The sequence below is a fragment of the Schistocerca serialis genome, chromosome 9 (assembly GCF_023864345.2).
Source record: "Schistocerca serialis cubense isolate TAMUIC-IGC-003099 chromosome 9, iqSchSeri2.2, whole genome shotgun sequence".
Lineage (NCBI taxonomy): Eukaryota > Metazoa > Arthropoda > Insecta > Orthoptera > Acrididae > Schistocerca > Schistocerca serialis.
Window position 1 is genome coordinate 147,889,032 of NC_064646.1, and position 16,814 is coordinate 147,905,845.

Genomic DNA, 16,814 nt, shown 5'->3' on the forward strand with positions numbered 1-16,814 from the left:
GTTGCAATAAAACTCTGTAGCTGTGGCCATTTAAATTTCAAGAGAAAGGCATCAGATTGTGTATGCAACAGTACTGTGTGAGCATTTTCCGGAGCAAATCATAAAGGATATGCCAAAGGAAAATATGTAAAGATGCTACAGAAAAACTTCAAATAATTCATTTTGGTTATGATAATGAAGCAGGAGGTTGTAAACATTTGAAGTGCTACAGGAAATTCAGTTGTTTTGGAGAGTTTGTCTAGGGCAACCCATAGCTAGATTACTGTACAAGCAAGAATGTTGAGTGATGTATAATAGCAAGAGAGAGTAGGCCATGTGAGGTACTACCCAACAGAGCCATTCTACCACATCTGTCAGTGAGGTGCACATTGAACACTTGATGAACTTCATGTTAGTGCATATACAGTGACAACTTTTTTACCCTTTCGTTGTTCATTATGACTGACATAATGAAAAACACAAAATAGTGAAAGTACTGGAAGCATAAACAGTGGCCCCTTGGCCCCTAGTAGTGCATACCCTATTGATGTCAGTTGGCAGAGGAGAAAATAGGTGGTGGTGCTTTGGGAAAGACACAGACAGCACACTGCTGACAACAGAAAGTATTCTTTCATCTCTACATTTTGCCTTGTACACACCACTGTAGCTCAAGCAATTCCAGCAGTTAGAGCTGAAGTTAAGTTTTAAAAAAAAGTTGCAATTCTACATATTTATTGTTGTACTTCAAAAAATTATTTAAGAGTTCTGTGGCATTCCTAGATTTGTCATATACCTCATCAATGTAAAAATCAACAGAACTGAAGCTTTGCTCACTTTGAGTTACAATTAGGGATTGGTATTTGTCCCATTTGAGAGCCTCAATGGAAATAGGCAATTTTGCCTAATGTCATATAAGTTTATTGACAGAAAACAAATAATGTTATGCTCTCTTTAGTGGATATGTGAATCACAGCATACTGGTAGAGTTAGAAATGCTTTCTGGAAGCTTTTGATAATCAAGTTGTTTTAAACTACTGTGTTTTCCGTTGATGTACCAGGAAACAAGTGGAACATCTAGTTTGGCATAGTATGTAAGTTAATATTAGCAAAACTACATATGAGAGTAAGTCAATTATTATCCGCAAAGTAGTTATAAAATTTTATTCTAATCAAATAGGAAACTTACAAGAACATCATTTTTCGACATACTCTCCTTGCATTTCAACGCACTGGGTTCATCATTGTACAAGCTTCCTGATGCCCTCATAAAAGAAGGTTCTCAGTTGAGCTGCGAGCCAGGAATGAACTGCTTCGTCCAAGGCCTGTTTGAATGGACCAAACAAGTCATAAGGGGCAAGATCAGGACTATATGGAGGATTATCCAGTACTTCAAATTTGAGTTTCTGGAACGTTTCAGCAGTATGCAGACGGGCATCATCGTGCAACAACACAACATCTTTTGACAGCAATCCTTGGCATTTACTTCAAATTGCAGGTTTTAGCCTGGCTGTAAGCATCTCACTGTGACGTACACTGTTTATTGTTGTGCCCCTTTCCCCATAATGTTCCAGTACATGACCTGTGCATCCTAAAAAACTGTAAGCATCAGTTTTCCTGCGAACGGTTGGGTCTTGAACTTTTTCTTGCACGGCGAATTTGGATGTTTCCATTCCATACTCTGCCGTTTACTCTTTGGCTCGTAATGATGGATCCATGTTTCGTTACCAGTAATGATCCTGTCTAAGAAGTTCTCCCCTTCGTTACCACAGTGATCCAAATGCTTTTTGCAGATGTCCAAGCACATTTGTTTATGCAAATGTGTGAGTTGTTTTGGGACCCATCTTGCACAAACTATGAAACCCAAGTCTGTTGTGGATGATTTCGTAGGCAGAACCATAACTAATTTGCAGACGATGTGCCACTTCGTCAATAGTTGATCGTCTGTCTAAGAGAATCATTTCACATGAACGCTCAATGGTTTCTTCATTTGTGGTGGTAAGCGGTCATCCGGCTCCTTCATCGTGCATAACACTTGTGCGACCATTGTGGAATTTTTCAATCCATTCATAGACACTCCTTTGTGGCAAAACACTGCTCTCGTACTGCACCGAAAGCCTTCGATGAAGTTCGGCCACTTCCGACTACAAAAAACGGATCACTGAACATTGCTCTTCTTTGGTGCAAATGGACAGTGGAGCATTGACGAAACTAACCTAGCAGCTTGAAAATTGCAAAGATATAACAAAAAAATAAACAAAGCATGCATCATCAACGTAAAAGACAGTACTACCAAAATAAACAAAAATATAACTAAATTGCAGATAATAATTGGCTTGAACAAATCACAATGGTCGGGCATCCATCCTCATCATGAACGTTGGTTCGGCCATTTTTAAACCGAATGCACCATTTCCGGACGGAACATTCACTCATTACATTGTTTCCGTACACTTTGCACAGTTCATGATAAATTTCTATAGGTTATAGGTTTTTTTGCCAACAAAACCATATCACAACCGCACCTCACAACAGGTGGGATTTTCGATTGCAGTGCACATTTCAAATTCAAATATCAAAAAAACCAGATACATAGAGATGTTCCCGCTGTCACGGATGGATACCGACTGAGCTGCCGAGCACGCACATACCAAAATATACGCGATCGGCGCGTACCTAGCTTCGTCAGATGGAAACGTTCCCTACTTTCTGAATAACCTTCATAAAATAACTACTGGGATGATTCCTTTGAAACAAACATGGACGATTTCTTTTCCTTTCCACATCCACTCTGGGTTTTTGATGCCTCTCTCTTGATCTCATTGTCAATAGGACATTAAGTCCTAATCTTTCTTCCTCAGCTGAAACCAGTTCTACACCTACATCATTTCTCTCCAAACCACTGTGAAGTGTATGACAGAGAATACATCCCCTTGTACCAGTTGTTAGTGCTGCTTTTCTTTCCTTTCAAATATGGGATGTGGCAAGAATTATTGTTTTAATGAATGCGTGCTGTAAATAATCTAAGATTGCCCTCAAGTTCCCGATGGAAACAAGTAGTATGCTCGTAGAGTCATCATTTGAAGTTAGCCTTTGAAACTTTGTAAGTAGGCTTTTTTGGGATAGTTCACGTCTGTCTTCAAGAGTCTGCCATTTCAGTTTCTTCAGCATCTCTGTAACACGCTCCCAGTGGTGAAATAAATCTGTGAATATTCGTGCTGCCCTTTCCGGTATACATTCAGTATCAGTTATTGTGGAACATAGCATGAAAACTTTGCAGCTGATGATCAAAGGTAAGTGAAACTGTAAGTTCATAAAAGTGCTATCACATTACTTATAAGTGACACAAAATTAGTGTGTCCAGTAGCGAGCTGTCTGTAGAATGCTAAATGCAGAGCCTTATAAATTTTGTAGGCTCTACCGCTCTTGACATGTAGGTTTATTTTGAAGCATAATTTATGCAATTAATATGTGGTTATAAACAAGCTGCTCACAATAATTTGTAATTTTGGATTGGCAGTTGTAATTCATACATATGTGGATTAAACATCTATTTTAATTTCCTCATGTTAAAATGGCAGTCAACTTTTTGGGAACCATAGTGTATATTAGGTAACATTAATACATAAAAACAAAAGTGTTAGTTCAAACTTGCAAAAATTATAAACTGGTGACATTGTAAATTTCTCAGGTTAACTAATTAGGAGGGTAACTGCCTTTCACACTTGGGCAAAATTGTAAGGGTTTTGAAAGAAACTATTTCCTTGGACCATATTTTCCACCTCATTGCCACAATTGTTAAAAGTCTGTTTTCTGTTGTATTGTTGGTTCTGTATGCTATATTTAGTCCTTGTTTCATTAGTGTATTGCATACAGAATACAAAATAGACTTGGAAGAAATCCTAGCAATGCTGACAAATACAACCAGTCTGGTATATACCAACTAAGTTGCAATTGCATTCAATCTGCATATGGGAGTCAAACATGCAGGAATTTGAGAACCAGGTACACAGAACATCTCAGGGCACTGAAAAGCAATAGCTCACACTCAACATTTGCAGATCACTTAATAGCACAGAATCACCACCCAAAAACATTGAAACTGACTTAAAAGATTCTTACAACTAGTAACAGCCTATACCAAAAATTAATAAGAAAACTATCACATCCAAAGATCAATAGCCCAAGAAAAGAAAGTACTAAATGAATACGCATCACTGTGCAATAAAGCTCTCTTTGCGACAATTGAACTATGTAAATAACACCCATACCAGCCTGCCCAGCTGGCTGCATGGTGAAACGTGCTGCTTCTTGAGCGGGAAGGCATGCTGCTCCCCGACACGAATCTGCCCAGCAGATTAGTGTCGAGGTCCGGTGTGCTGGCCAGCCTGTGGATGTTTTTAAGGCGAATGCATACTGGTTCCCCTTATTCCACCTCAGTTACACTATGTTGGTAACTACTGCGCAAACACTGTCTCCACATACATGTATACCGTAATTACTCTACCACACAAACATTTGGAGTTACACTCATCTGGTATGAGACGTTTGCAGGGAGTCCACTGGGGGCCTAACCGCACAGTAACCCGGGGTTTGGTTTGGGGCAGTGGTGGGGTGCGTGGACTGCTGTAGCCTGTTGTGGGGTTGTGAACCACTGAGGGCTACAGTGGGAATGAAGCGTCTCCATCGTTTCTAGGTCTCCGATTCAATACGCAATACACCCCCACACCAAAACGTCACATGATCAACCCTCAGAACACATTTTCCCTCTCCCCCATACTGCACAACACACACTCTAGATGCCTTTCCACAACAACCTCTCTCGCTTTCTCCCACCCTCCCAGCCCAGAAAACAGAGACACACACACACACACACACACACACACACACACAAACCAAATGCCAATGACACTTCAAATGAATACTATACAGCCACATGTAAAATAATGCATACATGCACACTTTTTTCAAATAAGTTATACAGCCAGAACGTTAGACATATTGTAATAAACAACATATACTGCATCAACCCAGTAATACGTATCTCAACAGTGAACTGTAAACAAACCATTTGACAACAATCAATTCATTCACAACTTTAAGTATTAAGTACCAAATGATTTCTGTAAATGTTAATATATAACAAGAATTTTACAGAAAGAAAATAAAGTAACCTCTTGAAGATAGCACAAAAGGTGCTGAAACATGTCTGGGTGAAACTCCAAAGGTATTTTGCACAAGGCAGAATTTCTCATCCAACTCAGTCACATACATATACTACATTCACATATTTAAATATTCATGAAAAATTACAGGTCTCCAAAAGTATTATGTTATATGGAGATTTCCTGCCACTGTCATTTAATGTCATACCTGGAACTCGAACGCCGAGTGGCAGCGTTGGCATCCAGTCTCATCTGAACCATCACGGCAGTCTCTGCGACCATCACACTGCTGAGTAGGCGTTATGCATCCACGCCTGTCAGCACACGGAATGCGACCTGGACCACGGCAGTTTCTGTGGGGACATCCACCCGCTGGTCGTTCATCTGATCTGTGAAATGAGATGGTGGTATTCTGTTTTTAGAAATCTAGATCTGAGACAACTGGAGTTTTTATACGGTTTACTTCCTAATGCTAATGCATTATTGTGCATTAAAGTTAAACATTAAAAGTTTATTGCAGGCTGTGTGTCACTAGACCTTATCATTTGCATTCGAGCTATGTGGCAAAATAGCTGGTTAAGGCTTACTAACATTCGTTAAAGGTGAATAAAATCCACTGCAGTTGTAATTTCAATATTCCTTTTCTTGGTTAACAGCATGTACACCACCTGGGATTCATGACACTAATCCTGTCTTCAGATGCTACTGTAAAAATTAATGAAGACTAAGTAGGACACACTTAAAATTTATTTATTTTACGTTAGAATAGCCATTAAAGCAGTAAACCAGCCCTAGGATATACCTTAATAATGTACAACAAAACTGTACAAGTCACGCAAAAAAATTAATAAATTTATCCGGTAGTATGAGAGAGCCTGTGTGGAGCATGCAAGAAAAGTATGGGTTCAACTGGTAAGATTCAAGGAAAACAGGGCCTGACCGAAAAAACAAGACTAAATCCATAAATATGCACTCATAGATGGAAAAATATAACCTGATGACCTACTACAAATGGCCTGAGATGCGATATATACTTGAGAAAGTCAACATCAGGGCATAAATGCCATTACAAACAACCAAAATGCCAGCTGATGAACTGCAAAAAGTTACTTACGTTGTAAGTACTCAGACAACTGTGTGTTGAGTACACCCAGCATGACATGTAAAGTAGGTTTTGCATATGGTTGTCTACATATAAATGTTATGTGTTGTATCTTGACCCGAATTTTAGGGGTTGCATGTGGTGTCAACTGGGATTAGTCTCATAGTTTTTCGATACCTCTTTTTTTTCTCAATCTTCTCTTTATATCTGTTTCATACCTAATAAATAGATATTCAGGGGTTTATTTACGACATAATTTACACAATGTCTAGTCCTGACTTCGCCCTTACTTCAGATTTTGTGCTTCATAATTATACAACTAGTGCTCAATTTTTGGTTTTGTACATATCTGTCATATGCGATAGGTCACACCACCTTCATCCTCACAGTTTTTAATGTGTGGTATTGGTGTTTTCTGTGTGTTTAACATTTCTTGTACCATTGTGTTTCATTTTGGGTATATATATACATTTTTTTCCTTGATTTAATATATCTTGTACCGTTGCTTTATTACTGTTTCCTGACAACAGCATTTATTGCATAGCACTTCACATGCTTTATCTGAACTGTAGGACTTTAATATGATGATTTAATTTTAGTGTTAGCTGTATTGGGTTGCTTTGTGAGGTAGTGTGGAGGTGAGGCGTGGATGTTGGCAACAGAATTTCCTCGTATTTTTCACGTTCTTTTGGCACTAGTTCACACGTGGCCACTGAGCAGAGAGAGAGAGAGAGAGAGAGAGAGAGAGAGAGAGAGAGAGAGATAGTGTGTGTGTGTGTGTGTGTGTGTGTGTGTGTGTGTGTGCTCAGACCATTTGTAGTAAGTTGTTAGGTTATATTTTTTTGACTGTGAGTGCGTATTTACGGATTTAGTACTGTTTACTTTGAGTTTCGTGGGTCGACACCACATTTTTCATGCTTCACTGGCAAATGCTCTCTCATACTACTGGATAAAGTAGCTAATTTTTCTACATGACTTGACTGGTTTTGTTGTATGCAATTGAGGTATTTTCTGATAATGACTTACAGCCTTTTCGGGCCTACAAGTGTTAATCAATTCTGTGTAGTGTCCTACTTAGTCTTCATTTACAGCTACAAGCAGCACCTGAAGATGGGATTAGTTTCATGAAACATGGGTTGTACACATACCTTTACGCAAATAAAGAAATTTACAGCTGCAGCAGATTTTATTCACCACGAAGCATTCACCATGAGTGGTTGTGGATATTTCAGTGAGAATATATAACTAATATTTGTTAGATGCAAAGCAAAATAATCAGTTTTTTTTTGCACATTTTCACCAGCTTGAGTTTTAATTATGAATTGGATATAAATGATACATTACTGCTCAATTGTATAGGCAGTGTAAAAAATAAAAACTTAAGAATTTATAATAACAATTACTTTCGAGTCGGATATTTTAACTTGTAGAAGAAACAGCGTTCAGCTACTGCTTAAGACTTCTTCCTCTAAGGTCATAATTCATTCTGTCTCCTTTTGAGCTTGACATTAGCCAACCTTACTACCTAGTGCAACAAATATACATACTGCCTTGAATATAACCATGAAATGAAATACTATGAGACCAGTATGTTAGTGCAAACACCAGGTTTCTGCGACAGTGCAATTAAGAAGTATATTAAAACAATGAAATCAAAAAATTTAGTAAAGTGGGATGCAAGTTACAATTTAAGCAAGCCTTTGGATCTGGCATTAAATTTAGTTAGATATTGTTGGCCATAACATGCCTCAGATATGTAAAATGCTGAGAACATGTATTGGTGGAATAACAGGGCAGGCTCAGAAAAATAAATGAGCATGAGAGTGTAGTGGGTGCTGGGAGGTGAACTTCACTCTAAGTAGTGACATGACACATGACATCAACAGTACACAGTCTGTTTGAAGAAGACTTCCGAGTAGGTTGCTGAAATACTGGAGGTGGGGGTGGGGGCTCAATTAGGCACTGAAAGTACACCATTAATCAACACACCAAGAAAACATGAGAGATCAAATACACGTTCTTCCTATGCTCCTTTTTGAACTTCACTCCCTTTTTCCCACCTCCATTTTGGCTTGGTAGAAAGTACAATATTGTACCGAAGTTGTCAGTAATAATTTCAATAATGTTGTGGACATAAATCCCAGTAAATTTACGTTTAAACTTTGAGATACCTTGGTTCTTTGGATCAAACTGTAAAATGTATGTGTATGTGTGTGTGTGTGTGTGGGGGGGGGGGGGGGGTGCCTACTGATAACAAACTTATTAGAAACTGAATATTTTCTCATTAGATAAGCATCATCCCCATTCCTTTATAGAATCAAACTTCCATGTATAAAACAAATTCGAACGTCTGATTACTTTGCAAATGAGTTAATGTGTTATCATCATTATCAAACACTGGACAAGTAAAGTTTGGGTAATTTGCTCTCTGTTTGAAATAAAGCTAGTTTTTCATGCATCTCAATGTTTCTGACATCACATCTCCTGTACTATGTGCCATACAATAATGTAGTTTTGCAGGTACATTCAGTGGTATATGTGGATACTGTCTGCAAAATGCATTGCAAATAGAGTTTAGGGCTCAGAAGAAATAAGTTAAAATATCATTCCTGATTCTGCTGCACAGCTAAAATGTATTAATTTTTTTGTGGGGCATGGCAGTGAAAAATATGATTCGAAAAGGTTGGAAATTATTTGTTGGAAGTCATGAAGTGCTCCCATTCTCAAATACCAAATTGGGAAATTTTCATGCTGTGTTAGATTCTATCTCAAAACATATACACAATTTCTAATTCTAACACTTGACTTATTGTGTTAAACCTTTAATGTAAGATTATATATGTTAATGAGTAGATTATGATAGTTTTTTAAATTTGGTCAGCAGTTATATGAGGTACTGGAAACCTTATTTTTGGTTGCCACTGGAACATGTTTAATAAACTACCAGTACCTGGGACCAGGTGGCCTTTTAAGTCTTTTAGTAATGTAGATGGGAGATGGAGATGATTGTTGAAATAAGTCTCTCAGAACATGACTACCGTGATTTATGAAAACCACTTGAAATCTATGCCATGATGAACAGACAGGAAGATCAGTCTTATCTTGTCCCCTAATACTGGTCTACCACTTTAGCCACTGTACCACACTGCTTTCTTATAAGACAACAGAATGATTTTGAAGCAACACTATGATTCATTGTTGGAAGTGTTCACATCCTATGTGATCATCCTGTGGTAAGATTGCTGTGATTTCTTTAAGTCTTTTCAGAAAACTTCATAGGTGGTTCCTGTGTCAAGTATGCAGTCAATTTTGTGAACTATCCTTATCCAACTGATTTAGTGTTTCTCTAAAGATCCAATCTAGGTAGCTGCAGTGTTGAAGATATTGATATGTATTAGAAAAGAGTGACATTCAAATCCTCATTCATCCAACCAGATTAGGTTTTCCTCAGAAGTAAAAGAAAGATTAGGGTTTAATGTATTGTCTACAGCCATATCATTAGAGACTGGGAACTCAGATTTGGGAAGGAAATTGATTGTATATTTTTCAATGGAACCATCTGTACCTTTCCTTAAGCAATTTAAGGAAACCCCATGAAACGTAAATCAGAATGAGCAGACGGGAATTTAGACCACCTTCCTGCTGAATACAAGTCCGTGTACTCCCAGTGCACAATCTCAATTCATGGGATTTCCCACATATTTTAAAATCATTTCTGGTGAATTCATGCATGGTTTCTTCAAAAGAGTTATAACTAATTTCATACACCTTCCATCTGCGCTTGTAATCTACTCATACCACAGGCGCCGACTCCATGGGGCCTGAGGGGGGCCGAGCCCCTCAAAAATTCATATGGGGTGGTTTGGGGGCAGAGCCCCCCCCCCTCCCAATAATTTAAGAAAATTATTATTTATATTATGCTTTGTAAAATCAAAATTATGTTGGAATTTTTTATTTTCCTTGTGTGACAATAGTTACCTTTTAAAATACGTTCAGTAATGAGCTAATGTATTGTATTGAGAGGCCAGACAAACGTGTGGTTCCTGAGGAGGGGCAGCAGCCTTTTCAGTAGTTGCAAGGGCAACAGTCTGGATGATTGACTGATCTGGCCTTGTAACAATAACCAAAACGGCCTTGCTGTGCTGGTACTGCGAACGGCTGAAAGCAAGGGGAAACTACAGCCGTAATTTTTCCCGAGGGCATGCAGCTTTACTGTATGATTACATGATGATGGCGTCCTCTTGGGTAAAATATTCCGGAAGTAAAATAGTCCCCCATTCGGATCTCCGGGCGGGGACTACTCAAGAGGATGTCGTTATCAGGAGAAAGAAACTGGCGTTCTACGGATCGGAGCGTGGAATGTCAGATCCCTTAATCGGGCAGGTAGGTTAGAAAATTTAAAAAGGGACATGGATAGGTTGAAGTTAGATATAGTGGGAATTAGTGAAGTTCGGTGGCAGGAGGAACAAGACTTCTGGTCAGGTGACTACAGGGTTATAAACACAAAATCAAATAGGGGTAATGCAGGAGTAGGTTTAATAATGAATAAAAAATAGGAGTGCGGGTTAGCTACTACAAACAGCATAGTGAACGTATTATTCTGGCCAAGATAGACACAAAGCCCATGCCTACTACAGTAGTACAAGTTTATATGCCAACTAGCTCTGCAGATGATGAAGAAATTGATGAAATGCATGACGAGATAAAAGAAATTATTCAGGTAGTGAAGGGAGACGAAAATTTAATAGTCATGGGTGACTGGAATTCGTCAGTAGGAAAAGGGAGAGAAGGAAACATAGTAGGTGAATATGGATTGGGGCTAAGAAATGAAAGAGGAAGCCGCCTGGTAGAATTTTGCACAGAGCACAACATAATCATAACTAACACTTGGTTTAAGAATCATGAAAGAAGGTTGTATACATGGAAGAACCCTGGAGATACTAAAAGGTATCAGATAGATTATATAATGGTAAGACAGAGATTTAGGAACCAGGTTTTAAATTGTAAGACATTTCCAGGGGCAGATGTGGACTCTGACCACAATCTATTGGTTATGACCTGTAGATTAAAACTGAAGAAACTGCAAAAAGGTGGGAATTTAAGGAGATGGGACCTGGATAAACTAAAAGAACCAGAGGTTGTACAGAGATTCAGGGAGAGCATAAGGGAGCAATTGACAGGAATGGGGGAAATAAATACAGTAGAAGAAGAATGGGTAGCTTTGAGGGATGAAGTAGTGAAGGCAGCAGAGGATCAAGTAGGTAAAAAGACAAGGGCTAGTAGAAATCCTTGGGTAACAGAAGAAATATTGAATTTAATTGATGAAAGGAGAAAATATAAAAATGCAGTAAGTGAAACAGGCAAAAAGGAATACAAACGTCTCAAAAATGAGATCGTCAGGAAGTGCAAAATGGCTAAGCAGGGATGGCTAGAGGACAAATGTAAGGATGTAGAGGCCTATCTCACTAGGGGTAAGATAGATACCGCCTACAGGAAAATTAAAGAGACCTTTGGAGATAAGAGAACGACTTGTATGAATATCAAGAGCTCAGATGGAAACCCAGTTCTAAGCAAAGAAGGGAAAGCAGAAAGGTGGAAGGAGTATATAGAGGGTCTATACAAGGGCAATGTACTTGAGGACGATACTATGGAAATGGAAGAGGATGTAGATGAAGATGAAATGGGAGATACGATACTGCGTGAAGAGTTTGACAGAGCACTGAAAGACCTGAGTCGAAACAAGGCCCCCGGAGTAGACAATATTCCATTGGAACTACTGACAGCCGTGGGAGAGCCAGTCCTGACAAAACTCTACCATCTGGTGAGCAAGATGTATGAAACAGGCGAAATACCCTCAGACTTCAAGAAGAATATAATAATTCCAATCCCAAAGAAAGCAGGTGTTGACAGATGTGAAAATTACCGAACTATCAGCTTAATAAGTCACAGCTGCAAAATACTAACACGAATTCTTTACAGACGAATGGAAAAACTAGTAGAAAGCAACCTCGGGGATGATCAGTTTGGATTCCGTAGAAACACTGGAACACGTGAGGCAATACTGACCTTACGACTTATCTTAGAAGAAAGATTAAGGAAAGGCAAACCTACGTTTCTAGCATTTGTAGACTTAGAGAAAGCTTTTGACAATGTTGATTGGAATACTCTCTTTCAAATTCTAAAGGTGGCAGGGGTAAAATACAGGGAGTGAAAGGCTATTTACAATTTGTACAGAAACCAGATGGCAGTTATAAGAGTCGAGGGACATGAAAGGGAAGCAGTGGTTGGGAAGGGAGTAAGACAGGGTTGTAGCCTCTCCCCGATGTTCAGTCTGTATATTGAGCAAGCAGTAAAGGAAACAAAAGAAAAATTCGGAGTAGGTATTAAAATTCATGGAGAAGAAATAAAAACTTTGAGGTTCGCCGATGACATTGTAATTCTGTCAGAGACAGCAAAGGACTTGGAGGAGCAGTTGAATGGAATGGACAGTATCTTGAAAGGAGGATATAAGATGGACATCAACAAAAGCAAAACAAGGATAATGGAATGTAGTCTAATTAAGTCGGGTGATGCTGAGGGAATTAGATTAGGAAATGAGGCACTTAAAGTAGTAAAGGAGTTTTGCTATTTGGGGAGCAAAATAACTGATGATGGTCGAAGTAGAGAGGATATAAAATGTAGGCTGGCAATGGCAAGGAAAGCGTTTCTGAAGAAGAGAAATTTGTTAACATCCAGTATAGATTTAAGTGTCAGGAAGTCATTTCTGAAAGTATTCGTATGGAGTGTAGCCATGTATGGAAGTGAAACATGGACGATAAATAGTTTGGACAAGAAGGGAATAGAAGCTTTCGAAATGTGGTGCTACAGAAGAATGCTGAAGATTAGATGGGTAGATCACATAACTAATGAGGAAGTATGGAATAGGATTGGGGAGAAGAGAAGTTTGTGGCACAACTTGACCAGGAGAAGGGATCGGTTGGTAGGACATGTTCTGAGGCATCAAGGGATCACCAATTTAGTATTGGAGGGCAGCGTGGAGGGTAAAAATCGTAGAGGGAGACCAAGAGATGAATACACTAAGCAGATTCAGAAGGATGTAGGTTGCAGTAGGTACTGGGAGATGAAAAAGCTTGCACAGGATAGAGTAGCATGGAGAGCTGCATCAAACCAGTCTCAGGACTGAAGACCACAACAACAACAACAATGAGCTAAAACAAATAATTATTACAGTAGTAAGCAGGTTAACTGAAAACAAGAGGTGTGAATCATGATAGTGTTACGGTGCTACGGGCACACTTGGAATTTGTCCTGGTGCGCGAACCATCAGGTAAAGGCTGGCGCTGGCGGACCAGGGCTGTGTCTGCAGCAACATCAAAAGGACTGGAGCAGAAGCGCCTGGAAACCGCCGCCTTGCGTCGCCTTGACGCTTTGAGACATTACGACGACGCGCCTATATAAAGCCCACCCTGCTGTCACAGTCATTCAGTGGGGATAGTTTCATTCAGTGCATGCTACAAACGTGTTTAGTGTTCCAACTTTAGTGTCTAGTGGATTATTTGATATGACTATATTTTATTCATTTACATTAGCCTCTTAGTGTATAGCGAATTAAGTTTGCAATGGATAAATTTGTTACCAAAAAGGCGTTCTTGGAAGTTGACGATACTGCAAGTCAACCTCCAAAAATGATTGTGTCGTCAATTGCTTCGTCATCTTCAGGTGAGAACCATTCACAGCCAAAGCCTGGACAACCCGGTAAGGGAAGATAATTTCAGAAGTCTTGGTTGATCAAATATACATGTCTAGAATATGAAGCATCTACCGAAAAAGTTTTTTCCAAAACCTACAAAGAGGCAGATGCTAAAAACCTATTAAAATTTTCTTCAAAAAAAGAAGATGCTTTTACTTCTGTAGGGTTTTCTAAGTGGAAAAGGCTTTGGAAAAATTCAGTCTTCATGAAAATATGTTTACGCATTAAGAAGGTGTTCTGAAACTAAATTCTATCACTAACTGAAGTGTGGCCTCCCCATTGAATGAACAGTTAGATAGTGATATGAAGAAAGGCCATTTAGCTCTTGAGACAATTTTTACTACCTTGTAATTTCTGTGTCAACAAGGACTAGAAATTAGAGGGCATGAAGATGTAAGGTCAAATTTTTTTCAATTGTTGGGAGTCCGAAAGAATGACATACCTGAGTTTAAAGATTGGTTAGGGCATTGGGGGTATAAGTGGACGTCCCACAGTATTCAAAATGAGAGCTGTTATGGTTGACAAAACAAGTGATTCTTCGATTCACGAACAAGTGTCATTTTGTATTTATACTGTCAATGATTCCTTAATCATCAATGAAGACTTTATTGGCTTATACGAGACCCCCCCACCACCACTGAATCACAAACTCTGTGTAGTATTTTAAAAGACGTTTTTGCTTGCCTTGATTTGTCAATGGATAACTTAAGAGGACAGTGCTATGATAGTGCCTCAAATATGAGAGGTTAGTTCAAAGGACTAAAAAAGCTAGTTTTGGATATACAAAAAAATGGTTCAAATGGCTCTGAGCACTGTGCGACTTAACTTCTGAGGTTATCAGTCGCCTAGAACTTGGAACTAATTAAACCTAACTAACCTAAGGACATCACACACATCCATGCCCGAGGCAGGATTCGAACCTATGACCGTAGCGGTCGCTCGGCTCCAGACTGTAGCGGCTAGAACCGTACGGCCACTCCCTCTGGCGGATATACAACCAAAAGCACGTTATGTGCACTGCACTGCTCACAGTTTAAACTTGGCAGTTGTAGACAGTCTCCACCATCTTAGGTCTATCAGGAATATTACGGCTTTAGCCAAGGACTTAATAAACACCGAAATGGAATCCAACAAAAGGATGGGACTTTTCAGGAGCATATGCTGTGAGAGTGCCAACGACGAAGCTGGTCTATGACCCCTTTCCCCGACTCGGTGGACTATGCGAGCTTCTAGTATCTTGAGAATACTGAGAAATTTTGAAGAACTTCTAAAGTTTTTTGAAACATTTTTGCAGAGGACAAAACAGAGGCAGGTTACAGGTGTGCAGGCTACCTTGAGTCAATGTTACAATTTGAGACTTATTTCTTTTTACGTTTTTATTGCTGTGCAATGAACCCAATAGAGAAGGTCAATGAAAAAATTCAATGCCCTCATCCAAACGTTGCTGATCTGGAAAAAAATATATGAGGGCTTGGGTTGTATATTGAATGGAAGGCATGATAGTTTTGAACACTTTTGGAAATTGTGTTTAAAAGAAAAACGTTCACAAGTTGATGATCCTTCGCTTCCTCGGAATCAAAGTATACCAAAGAAGTATGAAAACAACAGAGTCAGCTCACTGCACACTTTCAAAACTCCAAAGGAATACTACAAAGCTATTTACATTGAAGTTTGCACTGTTTCACAATCTTGCATTACTGAGCGGTTTGCTTCAACTGGACTCACACAGGTCATTGCAGTTGACCAAGAGTGCTTGCTTTTAGTAAACGGAGGTGAAAAAAATTTGGAAAAATCAACTGAGTTTTTCAAAAATTACCTGGACATTTAGAGACTGCACTTACACTTCAATATGTTAGCCAATATCACTGATAAAAAACAACTGGTCTTAAAAAATGTGTCATGTAAGAAAGTACATTACACAAGAGCCTTCAGTTGGAGAAATGTTATGTGAAGTAGTGAAGTGCATTAAGCTTCTCCAAGTAGTTCCAATCACGACAGCAACAGCAGAACGGTCATTTAGCAGCCTTAGACATCTGAAGTCATATCTCCGATCAACAATGGGACAGATGCCCACCAAGATGTTTTTGATGAATTGGATATCCGACCAGTCATCAATGACTTCATATTCAGCAATACAGTCAGACGGTTGACATTTGCACCTTTCTAAAGACACTCTAGCTCTAATACTGGCATTTAGAGCAATATTAAAAATCTTTATAAAATAGAGAATTAAATACGTACATAATGTTAAATTTTCAGTTTCAGAATATTAGTACTAATTTAGTACTGTATTACTATAGTACTGTATTAGTTATTTTCAAATACTTAAATATTTTTAGTGTGTAAGACCCAATTAAAACCCGCTATTTACGTACTTTTTGACTGAAAAGTATTAGGCATACTGTATTAACTGTATTAAAGCATTAAATTTGAGATATTGTTTTTATTTAATGAACCCAGAGCCTTATTCAAAATAAGCTTAAATTAGCTATTTCACTTATTAATGAAAGTGCTATTACTGTGCGACAGCAATATTTTATGTTTTATTCTTTTAATGATAGTTTAGAATTTATTTAAATATAATTTCAGTCTTTTCAGAGCTATATATTCACTGCTCTGTAATAGTCTATAAGCATGATTATTACTGTAAATTAAATTAGCTTTTTATGAAAATACCTTGCATATTTTTGTTTTGTTTCTTTTTTCAAAGCCAAAAAATGTGTCAGGCTTGTCGAGTTTTCCAGAGTGTCGAGTTATTGAGTCCAGTTGTTGGCGTTCTAATGTTGATCGTATGACTCTAAAATGCTTAAAAAAAACTTTA

The 16,814-nt window shown here is 38.6% G+C and overlaps 2 protein-coding genes across 2 annotated transcripts in view; one reads left to right on the top strand and one right to left on the bottom strand.

Moving 5' to 3' along the window:
* LOC126419088 (cell cycle checkpoint protein RAD1-like) overlaps nt 1–16,814 on the top strand; it is a 114,592-nt gene that overhangs the window by 62,805 nt on the left and 34,973 nt on the right. The window lies entirely within an intron of this gene.
* The window catches only part of LOC126419089 (low-density lipoprotein receptor-like), a 76,091-nt gene that overhangs the window by 333 nt on the left and 58,944 nt on the right, over nt 1–16,814 (bottom strand). The window contains exon 5 of the mRNA XM_050086182.1: nt 5,350–5,530. Within this exon, the coding sequence (XP_049942139.1) occupies nt 5,350–5,530 (181 nt within the window). The remainder of the gene's footprint in view (nt 1–5,349; nt 5,531–16,814) is intronic.